The sequence below is a fragment of the Haplochromis burtoni genome, unplaced genomic scaffold, assembly GCF_018398535.1.
Source record: "Haplochromis burtoni strain Fernald_Lab_line unplaced genomic scaffold, NCSU_Asbu1 Contig_29, whole genome shotgun sequence".
Lineage (NCBI taxonomy): Eukaryota > Metazoa > Chordata > Actinopteri > Cichliformes > Cichlidae > Haplochromis > Haplochromis burtoni.
The window spans coordinates 3106842-3121575 of NW_024582390.1; the positions used below are offsets into that span (position 1 = coordinate 3106842).

The following is a 14734-nucleotide window of genomic DNA, read 5'->3' on the forward strand; positions in this document are numbered from 1 at the left end:
ATGTTGTTGTTGAACTTACCACAGTGTGTAGGACTCTCATCACTCATATCCCCACAGTCGTTGTCTCCATCACACAGATACGAGCGTGGGATGCAAATGTTGGTAGACTGACATTTTGTTTGCTCTGGCTGGCAGGTTCTCTCCGCTGAGATGATCGCAAATGAAAGCACATTTAATGCAAAAACAACTTCCAGTACTTTCCTCTATGTGGCACACTAAGGATACTCACGGCAGTTTCGTTCATCAGAGGTGCCATTGTCGTAGCAGTTGTTGATACCATTGCAAACATAGTCCTTTGCAATACAGCGTCCGTTGTTACAAGCAAACTCTGTGTTTGGGTCACAAGGTCTGAACAGACAGCCCACTTCATCGCTATTGTCCCTGCAGTCATCATAATGGTCGCAGCGGTAGTGGTAGGGCACGCATCGCCCATTGCCACAAGTAAAGACCGTAGGCTCACAAGTGTGGAAGGCTGCCAAACAGAATCGAGATGAGATCAAAGCTCTGGCCAGAAGAGTGAGATTGAAGGAAATGGGGGCTTGTACACTCGACCATTAAAAGCTCATTTTACCTGACAAGGCAATAAAGGATGACAGCAACTGTGGGACTGCATGCAAAGACAAGTATATTGATTCATGTGTTAGTACTGATTTGTGTTATTGCTCAAGACGGTCATTGGAAAAATAATCATAAATATGCAGGAATACACACCAGCGTAGCTGAGGATTGTTTTATGTCCTTGGAAATAAAATTTTAAAGCAGAAAAAGAGCATTTGTTAGAATTAGTAACTTTAAATGATTAAGAGTTGCATTTAACAGAGAGGAGAAGGACCTCAGGAGGGCTCTATAAGGACTGCTGTGAGAGTGAGATTGTTGGTAACCCAATAAAACTCGTGACAAATTTAGGATTACCGTGAACACCTACCACAGACTCTTTCTAACTCGTCACTTCCATCTCCACAATCGTCGTCATTGTCACATTTCCACTGGGCTCGAATACAGCGGCCATTCATGCAGGCAAACTGCCCTGGCTGGCAGCGAGTCCCATTATCAGGGATACAGTGTTTGTTGTCGGCGAGGTACCAGCGGCCCTCTGATGGACACCGACACTCAGCTCCATTAGGTCCTAACGTGACAAAATTGCAGAACAGTTTGTGTTATTCCTTCTCAATTAAGGCACTAGAAGAAAAACATGCTCGAGACAAAGGGGTTTCTTGTACCTGGAGTACAGATGTGGCTGCAACCTCCATTAAACTGCTGGCAGGGACTGTCACACTGCTGCTGCTTTCTGCCAGCTAAAACGTGGATGTCCATTGGTCGAGATGGAAGGTTCTGGATCATAACCCTCTGGTCAGAACCATCGTGTTTGTTGGCTCGGTAGATGCTGCGGGTGTTCCAGTCAGTCCAGTAGATGAACTGGCCAAACATGGTCATAGCAAAAGGGTAGATGGCTGTGCTGACAATAACTTCACGGTTGGAACCAGTAAGAGAGGATCGCTCAATCTTCTGTCTGATGGCAGAGCAAACAGATTATAATGGCAGTTGCTGCAGATTAACAAGACAACAAGATAAAATAAGATTTTTTCAGCTCTTACAAGCTGGCATCTGCCCAATAAAGCCTCTCTTCTTCATAGTCCAGGGTCAGGCCATTGGGCCACACAAGACTACTGTTCACGATCTCTATTCTGAAGTTTCCACCTAAGGTGGCACGCTCAATCTTTGCATGGGTTCCCCAGTCTGTCCAATACATGTATCTGTTGAAAGAGAAAGATTCATTTATAAATGTGCCGTTTAGTCTTACGAACGAAGATAGAGTGCTGTGTAAATCTTACCCCCTGCAGGGATCTAACATGATGGCCCTTGGCCTGGACACATGAGCAATTATAGTTCTTTGGGAGCCATCAACAGACATAGAGCTAATGCTCTGGTTGACATAGTCACTGTAGTAAATTCTTCTGTTTATCCAGTCATAAGCAATGCCATCAGGAGCACCAAGATCTGTCAAACCACAGAGATCACAACGCCATGAGCAATGCATCAACACAACTAAACTTACCAACATGAGTGTAAAACATACCTGAAGCCACCACTACAGGAGCCGAGATGGGAGAGGACAGGCTGATGTAGCTGATCTTGCTTGATCCTGCACCGGAGCTCTGGGTAAAGTAAATCCTTCTGTCCACGATGTCAAAATCCAGTGCCACGGAAGTACGAGGCACATTGACGACAGGGAAGGGCAGCGCATGGTCATCCGGATCGAGTCGCAGACTCCGGACAGTGCTCTCTGTAGTATAGATAAGGTAATCGTCCCTTGACACCACACAGCTTTCTCCATCTGCTCCAAGATTCCCAAAAGCACAGCTGCATTTTTTATTCTGACTGCCTGCATTAGAACCTGGGAGAGCAAAGCAGAAGTGGGCACAGCCTCCATTGGCTTCCAGACAGGGGTTGTAGTTAAGCGCTTGTGCACTACTGGGCTGGGTTCGCTGGTCAAAGATGGTAATGTCCCTCAGCATATTGATATTGTCTCTAATGACAGCTGGCTGCTCTGTGTTTCCTGGCACTTTGCTTGCTTGGAACACCTTCTTCAGGTTTCTGTCCACCCACAGGATGTTATTCTCAAACACTGTAATCCCGTAAGGAGTTGGGTAGCGGCTGCCATACCTGACTATTTCTGTCTCTCCTCCTTGGGGGCTGACTCGAGCAATCATATCCAGAGAGTCATCGACCCAGTAAACATAACCAGTTTGAAAGTCCAGAGCGAGGCCTCGAGGAGTGATGATCCCTGAAGATACTAAAACCTTGCGATTGGTTCCATCCAAGAGCGCGCGCTCAATTTTTGGGTTCTGACCATAATCAGCCCAAAATAAGTATCTGTTTCTGGGGTCTACAATGATGTGGCGTGGCATGTCCACCTGGGTCTTGAGCAGCACCCTACGGAAAGTTGTGTTCAGGTGGAGCACCTCAACATACGTCTCAGTCAGGAAGGCATTGGTGAAATACAAATTCCCTTAAGAGACAAAACCAGTAAAGTGTGCATTTAATATAGTATCAACTCCAGTCATGTTAAGATAGTTTTGAAAGAAACTGGTCGGTCATGCTTGGTGTAGCAGTATAAGTTACTGGGATGATTGTGTTATCAGTACAACATGGTAACTGGACTAGCATTTATAGTCTTTTTCTAGTCTCGGCTCTTTCACATGTTTTCTGCCGTTCATTTTCTTGAGTGTAACCAGCATTTTGCAGCTTGTTGTAAATCCTGTGTATTTACAATTACTAACCTACCTCCTTGACTGCTCTCGATTAGGTAAGATGTTGTGAAGTTGTTTTTCTTTATCACAGAAGTAACTGTGATATTGTGCATGTTAGTTGTCTTCTGTGGTCTCTCAGGCCTTTTGGTGTTGCTGAGTTGGCCAGTGCATTCACTCTTCAACACTCTGAATCAACTGAATCAACTTCAGATATTATGTCTGCTTTATTTGTCATGAAATAACAAGGCAATGGGCCTCATTTGACCGTGAAGCTACTTGTCAGTCAATTGTCAAAATTATTTTTGAGCCTCTGAAAATAGAAGACTGTGGGTAGAAATGGCCACAATTCCTAAACAGTCATTGCAAAAATTCAGCAAAGCTCCTTGAATTAAAGCTGAAAGTCTGCATTTCAGTGAAGTCTTCACTGTTTTATTTAAAGTCCACTGTGATGGAAACTGAGAGGAAAATAACAGACAGTGTGACTGTCTACAAACTACTACAACTCCATAAGAAGGGACTGTGATCTATTTGTAATGTATTGTACATATATTTATTACTCTCAGATTTAGCCATTCTTATATTTTGCTTGTTTTATGTTATTGTTTTTTTAATGCTTTACAGTTATTGTATTTTTTTTCTCTGTTGCTTGTGAAGCTCGCACACAAGAATTTCACTCACATGTACTGTACCAGTGTACCTGCACATGTGATGTGACAATAAAAGTGATGTGATGTGATTTGATTTGATTTGATGTGCTAGAAGTTAAATGAATCTCACTGCTGCAGAGTATTGCTTAATGCTAAACAATAAATGACCTCTATAGGAATTAAAGATGCTAAAGCCTAGGTACAGAATACATCCTGTAACACCGATTAGTTTGCTCTAAACCCATCTGCACATTACTTGTGTGGTAAACAAAACATGTGCTTAAATGAATGAACGGCATACCTGCCACCCAGTCGACAGCAATGCCTCGTATCCCGTTGCGTCCGATTCCAGATGTCACAATGCTACGTAATCCTGAGCCATCTGGCTTGATTCGTCTGACCCCGTTCTGTATCGCCACAGTGCTGCTGAAGTCACACCAGTAGATGAAACCAGAAGCCATGTGGACATCAATGTGTAAAGCATTACGGCCTGTAAGAGGATAACCCAGTCATTAGAGGTCATTACTGTCTCTTCAGAGGGAATGAATGCAAACAAACAACAACAGATCACTAATTTATTTAGTTGATTACAACAAAGACTAACCCACATTTTAAAAACGTTATTACTAATTTTATTATAACCTGCATAGTTAATTATGTATGCAACAGTATTACAATCTCTGACCTCTTCCAGCTACTGGCACCATGGCCTCAGAGTGGTCTGACCCTTCTAGACTGAAGCCCTTTATAGCAGATAGAGTAGAGATGACGACGTAAGACTGGTAGGGAGAGCAGGTCCTGTTGTCGGCATTAACTTTAAAACCTGTGGCACATGCACAGGTGAACAGACTCTGTGGCCGAGGCAGACAGAGCTGTTCGCACGCTCCCACGTTGTTTGTGCAACCATTAGATGTACCTGCAGAGGCTGAGAGCGTAAACAGAATCCAGTGAGACTAAAGAGCAGCAGCAAAGATAATATAGGCAGTGAACTGAGGCAGATCTGTGTGCTACTCACTCTCTCGAAAATGAACTTTCAGAACTCTGAGTCCAGACACGTTGTCTCGCATCACGACCTTGTTGGCTCCAGTGGACTTGTCCACACGCTCTATCACCTCAAAGTTGCGGTCAGTGTAATAGAGGTAGTTCTGATAGACAGCCACACCCCAGGGGTGCGACAGGCCTGTCACTATGGTGATGCGGTTGCTTCCGTCGGGATCGCCACGTTCAATCTGCGGCATTTTAGGGAAACCAAAACAAATTAGTGCTTTAAATAAATTTTAAATAATTATCAGGATTAAAGCACCTTAGAGAGAGCTAAGTAAAAACCCACCACGCCAGTGCTTGTTACAGCCCAGTATAACTTGTTCTCTCGGATGTCCACAGTAATGAACTCAATGTGATCAAGATTGTTTGTGAACAGGGTGACGGGGTTCAAGCCATCCATGTCTGCAGATGCTACCTTGGCAGGGATGCCACTCTCAGTTCCCTGGTCTGTCCAGTACAGTTTGCTTAAGAACATGACAGACAGTGTCAGCGTCTGCCTTTGCAATTTAATCACAGATGCAATACACATGCATATCACGTTTAAAATTTTTTAAAAGTTCTAGCAAAACAGAGAAGCACACTGTTATCGCTAAATGTATACTGTTTAAATATGAGGCGCAACAATATCAGCATCTACAGCAATAACACACTTTCTAAGCTGAATGAACTATCTTCCATTTGAGAACTCATGTCGATGAAGTCATAGAGCAGAAACTTAATGAGCACATAGTGTCTTCATGCGGGAGTAAAAAATCTTAGAAATATCTTGTGCTTGACTGCACACTGCTGGGGTTTTAGAGTGCAGTGTAGTATTCAGTAACACAAGTTGAGATCTCTCTAGAGGCCGAGCAGATGGCAATGAGGAGGCTGTTAGAGCTCAGTAGCTGTGTGGTTGAGCGATCTGTGCCAGGACTGTGTTAAATAGGGCTTACCCACGTGCTGGGTCCACGGCAATGCCAACAGGACTACCAGCGCCAGTTGGAGAGCCGTTATTTGTGATTAGGGTTTTCCGGTACTGTACCTCCCCTCTCAGCTTTAAGACCTTTGCCAAACACAAAGAGGTGCAATTATTGTGCTGCACAACTGCATTGCAACACTAGTTTTGTTTTTACTGAACATGGCATTATTCGTTTCACCTCAATAGACTGTGTAGCTGGATTGGTGTAGTACAGATTCTCTGTTATCCAGTCCAAGGCCAGCCCAACCGGGGAGCCAAGAATGGCTGCAGGGGCAAACTCTGTCCTGTTAGTGCCATCTGACTTCACCCTGTGGATCTCACCCTGAAGGAGGACAAAGACAGACATATTAACCTCAGCATGAGTCTGTATTATGTCTTCTTAGCAAGTTTATTGGCTTTCTTTTTTTTTTACAATGAACCCTTATGACATGCACAGGATGTCTCTACACAACACTTGAGTTCCTTATTTACTTTTGGGAAAAGGCATAAAGAACTATAAAGCTGTATAGTATTTCTGCACAGTCACTTACTGGGTGCTCCACCCAGTAGATGGTCTGTTCATTGTCATCAAAATCGACATCGTAGCCATTTTGAAGCCCAGCGACAGGAACCATGGCATCATTACTCTTGTCATCCGGGTTCAGGGAAATGCCATAGATGATGCTGTCTCTCACAACGACCAGGAACGGATCCTCAACTAAAGATGGAGTAAAAAAAGCAAAAAACATTAAAAAGACATTAAACGTTTTTTTCTACAGTATGGCAGCAAACCCAAAGCAAAAAAAGAAGAAGAATACTTTTAAAATTATTAAACAAATTCCAAGACAGAGCTCAAAAGATTTGCCCCCAGGATGCTTTCAGTGCATGATATCTGGTGCAAATTACACATCCCTAGACATCCCTAAAAAAACCCTTATCTATAAAGAGGATTGACTGGTGAAAGCTGGTTGCACAATCTGATTTGCTTTGTCATCACAGATTAAAATCAATGAATGCTTGTAGGGCATTTTCATTCTTGGATAATCGCTGGCCTCAGGGGGAGACTGTGTCCTGTTTGGTTTGAATGGGTTGAAACCTGAGATGAGTTAAGCTGGTGACCTAACTAAGACTCCTTGAACACTGAATTAAAGGTCCCTTGTCTTTTTAAGACCTTGAAAGACACGCATATGATTCTTAATATTTATAACTGGAACAGCAGTTTACAGGAGAATCTAAATGGGAGACTGTTGACAAGTATCTGGATCGTTCAGGTTAGTGTTTTCAAAGATTTACTCTCTTACCAGCATTGAGATAGCTGCAGATAAAGCATGAAAGCGCCATCCTTTCTGCTGTAGCAATAACCACAGCTGATGAAGACCTGAGTATTTCAACATATCTGCTACATCTGATCTGACTTCCTTTTTCATCAAACTGAGTGATGAGTGTTTTCCTCCATGTGGCAGGGCGCATACCTCTGGTGCAGGTGATTTGGTCCGCTGCCAGCATCCAGCCTGAGGGGCAGGCACATGAGTAATACCTCGGTCCCACAGCAGACAGGAGGCAGATATGAGTGCAGGAGCTCCTCAAGCAGTGATTTTCCCCTGCAAGTTGTCAAACAACACATGCACACAGACAGAATCCAAAAAGTCAGGTTCTCTCATCATGTGGCCAACAAAATGGTCAGCATCAGCGGATAAAGATGAAGCAAAGACTAGATCAGGTTCAGTCTATTCATCATACCTGCTGGCTGCCTGGCTGGGTGCACTGCCACTAGACCCATGGGCTGAGGGAGGTTGAACAGCATCACTGTCTGGTTCTCCCCATGCCACTTATGAGCTCGCATCACACGGTTGATGTATCTGTCGGTCCAATACACAAAATCCTCAAAAATGGTAATTGCGTGGGGGTGTTGCAGTACCTTTTCATAGAGAGTAGCAAAAGAAAACAAAGTGTGTCTCACACATGCTATTCAGAAGAAAACTGATTATTAACATAAACGTTATCATTATAGATGTATCTCTAGCATAAAGTCTGCTATCTCATACACTCACCAGGTCACTGGCCAAGACTTGCTTCCTGTTGTTGCCGTTATAATCGCAGAAGTCAATGAAATCCAAGTAGGCATCGGCAAAGTACAACAAATTGTTTGGGTAGTCTATGGTTAGACCATTAGGCCAGTACAGTTTGCTGCTTATGATAACAGTTCTTTGCTTTCCATCCATGCTGGCCCTCTCGATGCGGGGGTTCCTCCCCCAGTCGGTCCAGAACATCAGGTGAGCACTAAAACAAAAAACTCTCTCTTAATATCAACTTCTTTGGTGATGAGAAGCTGTGACCATAAAATACAGATTAAAACACACAGATCCAAATTCTTCTCACCTGTCTCTCGGGTCCAGCACTAGACCTCGGGGGTTGGTTACATTTTCACTCACTAACACAGTTCGGTGGGTGCCGTCCAGTTTAGACACTTCAATTGTCTCCAGGACGTAGTCAGTCCAGTACAAGTTCCTCCCCACCCAGTCCACTGCAAGGCTCTCTGTCACAGTCACTCCACTGTCGAATATCTGTGCATTAGAGACTCATTCTTAGTTAATGTGCTTGACGGTCAAATCTGACTTCATTCAAAGCTGTTTTCAAACTACACTCACCACGACTCTGTCGCTGCCATTTTTGTGAGCACTCCAGATTCTGTCCTGGCTCGTATCAGACCAGTAAACCCGCTCAGTGACTGAGTCAAAATCTAGGGCGACAATGTTGCGTCCATCTCGAACAAGTGACCGGACTACGTTGGGTTGGGTGGTAATGTCATCTTGCACAATTTGATTCCGACTTGCCACCAACAGGAAAGCCTGACGAGAATCTATAAACATGAATCAAAATCCCTGTTATCTATTTTTCAGTTTCCATTCTTGTGCTAATAAGAGGACTTATCAGCTTTTGTGTGCAGACCAAAACCATACAAAAAGACGGTTAAATAGCCCCTACTCAAATGACAATCCTTTGGGAAGGAGCTTTTGTCCAAATAAGGTCCTATTGTATTGCAAAGTCTTTCAGCGGGTTATCTGTTGGGAAGAGGAGCTCATGTCAGGCACGCTCCCCATACACAGCCCTTTGTTTGTGATTATGTCCTAATTACACTGGTGATGGGCAGTGAGTGACATACATGTTATTTGCCTTATCCTATGAAATCAGAGCAGCAAAGAGAGACAGGACAGAAGAAAAAGAGTGTCAGTCTTGCAGTCTAGGGTCTAAGCTCCCCTTTTAATGTGCCTCCTTACAAGAAGAAGCACAGTGGAGAAAGTATGTGCTGTATAGGCAAATGACTACAAGGCTGATGATCTGCCTTTTTCCTACTTTTATCCATCATGAGATTATGGATAGTTTTTAAACGAGGTGTATTCAGTGCACAGAAGGTTTGAGCTGTATCCATCCTCACCTGATGCCTTGCAGGTACGCTGGTCTGCTTCAAGAGTGTAACCATCCTGGCAGTGGCAGCGGAAAGAGCCTCTCTCATTAAAGCAGTGCTGGCTGCATAGTCCAGGGGGATTACACTCATCAATGTCCTCACAAGTTTTGGAGTCATTGCTAAGCTGATAACCCACAGGGCATGTGCACTGGGCCCCAAATGGACCTTGGATACATCCATGGGTGCAGCCAGCATTGTTGTCTGAGCAGCTCTCCTGATCTGAGTTAAACGCAGGGAAAAGACAATTAAGTGCTGAAAAAAAAAGTAAATTAGGCCTTTAATAAATATGCAGCAATCTAATAATAAATAAAAAAAAGCAGTCACTACATTAATTAGGTATCCTCAGAAATATTATTCTGAGCCAGAACTATTTTTATGCCTGTTTGTGGTACATAATGAATAAACACCTATATAACTATTAAAACACTCAATAGAAATGCTGCATCTGTTGAAACATGAATCAAAACTACAACTGCAGAATTTCTAGCAGTGATTGAGAGTTTTCTTGTTCCTACCTGGCAAAGGTTCATCTGAAAGTTGTGAGAAGGGCAAGAAGGGAAAATCACAGATCATTTTCAAGTTAATACAGGACAAATCACATACATGCTTGATTTTAAAATGAGAATACAAAGACAAACCGATGGCATTCAACACAAAATTTCTGTGAATTTAAGGCCCTCCTGCTTATAGAAAACAAGAACCAGAAAATTGTCAAATTAAACTAAATCAGCTGAGAGATTGATCCTGTTTCGCCATGTGATGTGAAAATGTAATTGAATTTGGTGAGGCCAGACTCAAAAATAAAACAATTAGGTGCTGATATCCAAAGATTACGGTCTAAGCTGAAGAAAGCAGAGAACAGACTTACTGCAAAGGGGAGACTCGTCAGCACCATTGGGGCAATCAGGAGTGTTGTCACACACTGTGGTGAGGTTTATGCACACACTGTGACCGGGACACTGCCACTGCCAGCTTGGACACCGGAAAGGTGGTGTGGGACAGTCTCTTTCATCACTCATGTCTCTGCAGTCGTTGTCCCCATCGCAAATCCAACTGCGGAGCACGCAGTTTCCGTTATCGCAACGGAACAGCGAGGAAGGGCAGGTGCGAGGTGGGCAGGCGTGGTGCTCATCACTGCCATCCTCGCAGTCTGGATGACCGTCACACTCCCATGAAGATGGGATGCAGCTTCCGTCTGATTGACACTGAAACTCACTCTCGTGGTGGCACATCCCTGGGGGCCTGGTAGCTGAAAAAAATTTAAATACATTAGCAAGCTAAATAATTATGCAGGACTTTGCTAGTATAACCTCTGACCACTGGAAGCATTTAAATACTTACGACAGTTCTGCTCATCTGAGCGATCGCTGCAGTCAAAGACTCCATCACATCGGTAGTAGGAGTTGATACACTGGTGACCCCTGGAGCACTTAAACTCATTCATAGTGCAGTTGTATACTGAAAAAAATCCAGCCACATACATTAATGCTGATATTTTATATTTCTGAGCTTAGCTATTATGCATATAGATCAATAAATTAAGAAGCTTGGGAAATGTTTGTTGAATATTAAAGAGGATACTGTAATGCATGAATGACCGAACAAATTAATTAATTCCTTATAGGGAAATGGGCTGTATGAATAAGACACCAGTTCATAACAACTTCTCAAAGTAAGAGACCAGGCTGCAGCAAGTCTACAATTAGATCTTCAGAAGTCAAAGTGATCTAGTGAGCAACTAATATTATTAGTTTTATAACTGCAGGCAAAATGAAATTAAACTGATTTTATCAAACACGCACATGTGCTCTAAACACAATGCTTGGCACACTGCAAGTAAGCACCACACTAAACCAGCAAAGTTTATGGGGCTAGCAACTCTGTGTATAATCTAGAACGCTACTTACTGCATCCCTGCTCATCCGCCCCATCCACACAGTCCCTGTCTCCATCACAGACATAGTTAGGATCTATACAGCGGTGGTCTGGACACTGAAACTGTCCCGGATGGCACGTGTTTCCCAGATCTGTCAACGCAAAATGTTAGAAAAAAACATGAGCCTGTGAGTTCATCTCCTACATTAGTGGGCAATGCATATAATAGTGTACAAGTCTTAGCTTTAAACGATGTTATTTTTAAGAGGAAAAACAACCATGCTTCTTCAAAATCTAATCAGTGGCAACGTGCAGCGAGTCCACAAAAGAGTCAGTGTTCTCCAAAGAAATAAACAGGATCTTTTTAGGGAACTTGGGTCTGGTAGGGAGTTGATGTGCATGTTGCCTGAGGAGTTAAATCATTAAAATAATATTTATAAAATATTAATCTTCACTAGCCTACTGACTAGCTTTAACACACTCACACACACATATATATATGTAAAGAAAGTTTTTTCAGAGGACTCTATGCAATCCTGTGAAAAACTAATACAACCTCATTGGTTCTATATATATTAAGAGCAAATAGCAAGCAGGTGCTGCTAATCTAATGCATGTAATTAACTGATTATTAGTGAGTATCAAAGGTTTTGCCAGATTGCTCATCTGTTGCTGCATCTGCTCATCTGTTAACACAATGCTGCAATCTGCCCAGGAGTGGAAATCTCATCAAATTCACCCTAAGGTGAGATCATAGAAAGCTTAGAGAAATACAAACACCCTCCCCAAAAAACAATAATTACATCTCAGACTCTATAGGCCTCACTTAGCAATTTAAATGTTATATTTCTTGAGAGTATAGTTAGAAAAAGACTGCACGAGTGTGGCTTGTATGGGTTCCCAGGAGAAAGCCTCTCCTTTTAAAAAATGAACGTGGCGGCATGGTTTAGGTTTGCAAAATTGCATTTAAACACACCAAAGATTTTTGGAACCACATCAAAGATTTTTGGAACATTTGTCAGATAGATGAAACCACAGTGTAGATGTTTGGCCACAATGCACAGAACCATATTTGGGCAAACCAAACACAGGATACCAGTACAGACATCTCCAGCTATCAAGCATGGTGGAGGAAGGGTTATGAATTGGGCTTGTTTTACAGCCACAGCTCTCACCATCTTTTGGTCATCGACTTGACTACAACACCTCTGAAAATCAAAGTATTCTAGTGTCAAATGTGACAGCTGTCTGACAGCAAAAGCTTAGCTGAAATCGAGTCATGCTACAAATCAATCAAGCAGCAGATTTACAACAGCATGGCTAAAAAAGAATCAAGCTGTTGCAATGGCCCAGTCACAGTCCAGGCTTCTACCTGACTGAAATGTTGTGATTGAACCTTAAGAAAGGTGTGCATAAACAAATGCCTGCAACCCCCAGTGAAATAAAGCAACGATGTAAAGAAGAGTGGGCAAAATTCCACCACAATTAGATGAGAAACTGATAAATTCATACAAAAATCAGTTACTTTCCCGTGTGTATCGTGTTGAGATACCATGATAAATCTCTAAGCAAATCCTATTTATGTTAAAGTGTTAGCTTCTTTAACAGCACTTACGGCAATCAACTTCATCCGAACCGTCGACACAGTCATTATCAGTGTCGCAACGCCAGGTGTGTGGGATGCAGCGGTGGTTGGCGCAGGTAAACTGATTGGCAGGGCACGTTCCAGGCACGTGTGTTGGGCAGTTGATTTCATCGCTGTTATCAAAACAGTCATTTTGCCCATCACAGCGCCATCCTGCAGGCACACAGCGCTGATTGGCACAGGTGAACGCAGAGGGGGAACAAGTGGTGTCTAAAACAAAAGAAAAGGTATCATCTTTAATTTAAACCATATTAACATAAGCTGAGTAAAAACCCAAAGGCAAGATTTTTTGTAGGGTTTATGTGGGATTATATAATCAACTAAATTAAAGAAAAAAATGCATTACTATTAATGCCACAGTTGACTTCATCACTGTTGTCATGGCAATCATCAACACCATCGCATCTGTAGCTGTTTGGGATGCATTTGCCGTTGCCACAGGAGAAAGAGTTGGCCCCGCACTGCAGTGTGGGGGGCTCATTGGAAAGGTCCTCCACACAAGCCCGTTGGTCTGGCGACAGCTTCATGCCATATGGGCAGCCACACACCCTCTGCGAGTCTGGGGCTGGGAAGCAGAAGTGGCTGCAGTCTCCATTAGGATTTGCCGGCCTGTTGCAGAGGTTGGAACCTGAGAAGAGGAGTGGAGGCTAATTAACAGGAATATGACTGACAATTGCAGGCTGAGGCTACGCATGGCAAGCGGAGTGAGAAGAACAGTGAATAAAGGTACTCACCAATCTGAGAGTTGGAGTTGAAAGATTTGACATGCATGATGCCGCTAATGCCTCTTCTGATAATGACCATCTCCCCACCGTCGGTCTTGCGCACGCGTACAATGCTTCCCATGCGCCAGTCAGTGAAATATGCATAGCCTTTAAGGGACAGGAGAAATGGAGCACAGCCACAGTTACTTCATCTTTCACCAACATCTGCTAACAACAATTGTCCATTTAACATGATCATCACCAAAGCAAGACAAGACAGTTTTTAGTAATCAAAACTCACTCATCATTTAGATCGAATGTATGATATTGTACTAGATAACAGGGTAACTTAAAGCTGATGCCTAACCTTCAAAAATGGTGAGACCAAATGGATGGGAGATCTGGGATATGCGGTCCAAAGAAAGTCTGTTCCGTCCATCAAAGTTGCTGTGCTCTATTTTGTCAAAGAAGGCATCCACCCAATACAGACGCATAGAACTGTGAGGACAGCAAAACAAAGAAATATCAATTTACAATCAACAGCCACATTGAAGCTAAGAGTGGTTCATAGGAGCAACAGTTTGTGGGTAAAAAAGAGTAATGGTATATTGTTCACCTCCAGTCGATAGCTAGGCCATTTGGCCAACCAAGAGTAGTGTTTACAATAGACAGTGCATGTGACCCATCACCCCAAGCTCTCATAATCTTTGCTGGCCGGTACCAGTCAGTCCAAAAAATATACCTGATGAAGAAAATGAATAGCACAACATATTTAATTCAGAAACTCTCCCACTTAAGCAAAACCATTAAACTGCATGACATGTTTATCTGAACTTTTGTCAGCGCAGAGCATTTTTGTTTATTTGTTTGTTTGTTTAAGCCAACTTCTTAGTCTTCATTACGATACTGCCTTTCACATAATCAGCTAATCTCAGCTATTTGGCACAGGGGCCTTATGACTTTGAGGCCAAAGGAAATAACAGCTTGTCCTAAATAATCATTCTTTTTAATCAAGGCAGAGTTTAATTTGTGGATACTTTATGAATGGGTGACCAGGGACCGCACTTTGCATGGGACTGCTTGGCATTTTTATGCCTCCTAGCTGTATGAGCTGTATATAATTTAATCTTTAATTTCACATGGGGGACAATATGACATGAAGAGA

General features: G+C 42.9%; 1 protein-coding gene across 4 annotated transcripts in view; it reads right to left on the reverse strand.

Moving 5' to 3' along the window:
• Window positions 1–14734, reverse strand: part of lrp2a (low density lipoprotein receptor-related protein 2a) — a 53602-nt gene that overhangs the window by 21756 nt on the left and 17112 nt on the right. The window contains exons 18-48 of one of the 4 annotated variants that reach the window (XM_005918164.2): window positions 14186–14311; window positions 13937–14067; window positions 13600–13737; window positions 13212–13493; window positions 12836–13075; window positions 11253–11372; window positions 10687–10803; window positions 10214–10594; window positions 9861–9875; window positions 9316–9564; window positions 8528–8739; window positions 8259–8443; window positions 7931–8159; window positions 7620–7797; window positions 7352–7480; window positions 6431–6597; window positions 6079–6222; window positions 5875–5984; window positions 5229–5406; window positions 4914–5127; window positions 4584–4823; window positions 4200–4388; window positions 2078–3010; window positions 1833–1998; window positions 1596–1754; window positions 1221–1510; window positions 926–1126; window positions 712–738; window positions 572–607; window positions 230–472; window positions 20–145 (exon numbers count right to left, since the gene is read on the reverse strand). In XM_005918164.2, coding sequence (XP_005918226.1) covers window positions 20–145; window positions 230–472; window positions 572–607; window positions 712–738; window positions 926–1126; window positions 1221–1510; window positions 1596–1754; window positions 1833–1998; window positions 2078–3010; window positions 4200–4388; window positions 4584–4823; window positions 4914–5127; window positions 5229–5406; window positions 5875–5984; window positions 6079–6222; window positions 6431–6597; window positions 7352–7480; window positions 7620–7797; window positions 7931–8159; window positions 8259–8443; window positions 8528–8739; window positions 9316–9564; window positions 9861–9875; window positions 10214–10594; window positions 10687–10803; window positions 11253–11372; window positions 12836–13075; window positions 13212–13493; window positions 13600–13737; window positions 13937–14067; window positions 14186–14311 — 6155 coding nt within the window. The remainder of the gene's footprint in view (window positions 1–19; window positions 146–229; window positions 473–571; window positions 608–711; window positions 739–925; window positions 1127–1220; window positions 1511–1595; window positions 1755–1832; window positions 1999–2077; window positions 3011–4199; window positions 4389–4583; window positions 4824–4913; window positions 5128–5228; window positions 5407–5874; window positions 5985–6078; window positions 6223–6430; window positions 6598–7351; window positions 7481–7619; window positions 7798–7930; window positions 8160–8258; window positions 8444–8527; window positions 8740–9315; window positions 9565–9860; window positions 9876–10213; window positions 10595–10686; window positions 10804–11252; window positions 11373–12835; window positions 13076–13211; window positions 13494–13599; window positions 13738–13936; window positions 14068–14185; window positions 14312–14734) is intronic. The other 3 variants (XM_042219219.1, XM_005918166.3, XM_014332350.2) reach the window with 3 other exon arrangements.